The following is a 1,804-nucleotide window of genomic DNA, read 5'->3' as shown; positions in this document are numbered from 1 at the left end:
GCAGGAATCAGTTTTGCTTCGGGAATGCAGGTCCGAACGTGATGTTTGACACCGTCCAGGTTGAAGACCGAGACCATGCAGGCGCCGTCCGTTTCGCACGTGGAGTTCGCTTGTTTGCAGTCGGAGCACAAACATGTCAGAGCTGCAAAAATCAAAACAAGACCGCCTCCTTAAAACCCTGCAGAGACCAAATGCTCTGGCAAGAGAAAACTTTCTTTCCATCTCCCCCTTCAGAGGGATTGGCACCATTCTTAGGCTCAGGTATTGGACTTTAGGAACAGAACAAGTCATACTCAGCATTTCAGACCCAGAAGAACCCAACTGAAGCACAGAACCCAACGTGGAAGCACAGAAGCCTTTCCAGGCTTCCAGACAGCCCCTTTTCCTGCCCCTGTTGCAACCACTAACAGAGATGACCCAAGTCATCCCTGCAACCCAGGCGAGATTCTACCGAGATCCACCCCCAGCCCAACCTAGGGTCAGAATTCAAATTGCAAATACCAATTACTCAAACCAACAGACTCAATTTCACCCGAACTGCCCGTCCACGCTTCCTCAGCTCCGCCAAAGATGAGCCGCCCGTTACAGATGAGCGAGGGACGACCACCTCGGCTCGTGGGAGACAACAAGCAGCCGGCAGACGCCAAAACAAAACCGATTCAAACCGACTACGCAAGCCAAGCGTGCTACACCCAGCTCGATCAGCCACTTATTTAGTAACTGCTTTCCTGATCCGAGACACTACCTTGGGTCAAATACATTCCTGGCTTTTTGCCTGCTCTCCGTGAAGATTATTTGGGTAAAGAGCGAGGAAGAAACTCCAAGGCAGATTCCCACATTTTTTTTTTCTGCCTCCCAAGCTGTCATTGTGCTTTTTTCTCAAGCTGCCTGAAAAAAAACTGTAAGCAAATCCCCAGGCATCGCTGTCCTTGGGAACAAAGAGCGAATACAAAAATGTCAAGGAGAAGGGTGGGGCTTGTTTAGCTGCACGCAGTATTTTCTTCGGCTTTCATCAGATCTTTCAGCCTCCCCGGAGGGACTCAGAAACATGTACTTACCCGCTGCAGAAATGGTCTTTCAGGTAGAGTCTGAGGAAGTGTTTTAAAAGATACGAGAGCTGCAGTTAACTCTCCCCAGTCTGATAGCTAAATTATCTACTTGTAGCCTCTCGGTTTAACATGAAAGTCACCGTTGACACTCGTGTGTGTCAGCCGCCTTCCCGTAGGGCGAGGGAAACGCCGAGCCCTCGGTCACACCATCTCCGGCACCGGCATTCGAGGACACTCCTGGCACTGGCAGAGCCTCTTGCTCCCAGACAGCACATGGCCCAAAACCCAGAGTTACGCTGCTGGGGGCACGTTACCTACAGCTTAATGAAAAAACGAGCAGGTCCTGATCAACTCCAGGGTTCGTTGAGGAGGAAGACACTCATTACCCCTTATCTCCAGTGTCCTAGGAAAATCAGTCAGCCTAATTGCATTACTATTCACTTAATTCTCTCCGGACACTTCGGTTCCTAGCTGTGGCTGTGAGCTGCGGGAACAGCTCCGAGGTGGGCTGGAGGATTTCAGACGGGCGAAATGCAGAACCAACAGATTCCCAACTGCAGCAGCAGTAAAAAAGCCAGGAAAGCCCAGAAGAGCTGTTAAGTGAGACGTCTTTAAAAAGCACCGTGAGCAAATGTAGCTTCTTACAGGCCAAGAAACAGAAAATGGAGGGGAAGGACCCTGAGACCGAACCGCACTGAGTGTTGTACCCCTGGATTCTGCAGCTTTTCAGGGGAAACTTTATAATGAACAGAAAA

General features: G+C 50.2%; 1 protein-coding gene across 1 annotated transcript in view; it reads right to left on the bottom strand.

Annotated features, from left to right (window-relative positions):
* Positions 1–345, bottom strand: part of ACVR1B (activin A receptor, type IB) — a 6,081-nt gene extending 5,736 nt beyond the window's left edge. Inside the window, exons 1-2 of the mRNA XM_010074986.1 lie at positions 318–345; positions 1–142 (exon numbers count right to left, since the gene is read on the bottom strand). The exon at positions 1–142 is cut by the window's left edge and continues 122 nt beyond it. Coding sequence (XP_010073288.1) covers positions 1–77 — 77 coding nt within the window. The 5' untranslated portion in view covers positions 78–142; positions 318–345. The remainder of the gene's footprint in view (positions 143–317) is intronic.
* Between the last annotated feature and the right edge of the window lie 1,459 nt (positions 346–1,804).

This window comes from Pterocles gutturalis, unplaced genomic scaffold (genome assembly GCF_000699245.1).
Source record: "Pterocles gutturalis isolate BGI_N339 unplaced genomic scaffold, ASM69924v1 scaffold2592, whole genome shotgun sequence".
NCBI lineage: Eukaryota > Metazoa > Chordata > Aves > Pterocliformes > Pteroclidae > Pterocles > Pterocles gutturalis.
This window is presented reverse-complemented; position numbering and strand designations above follow the sequence as displayed.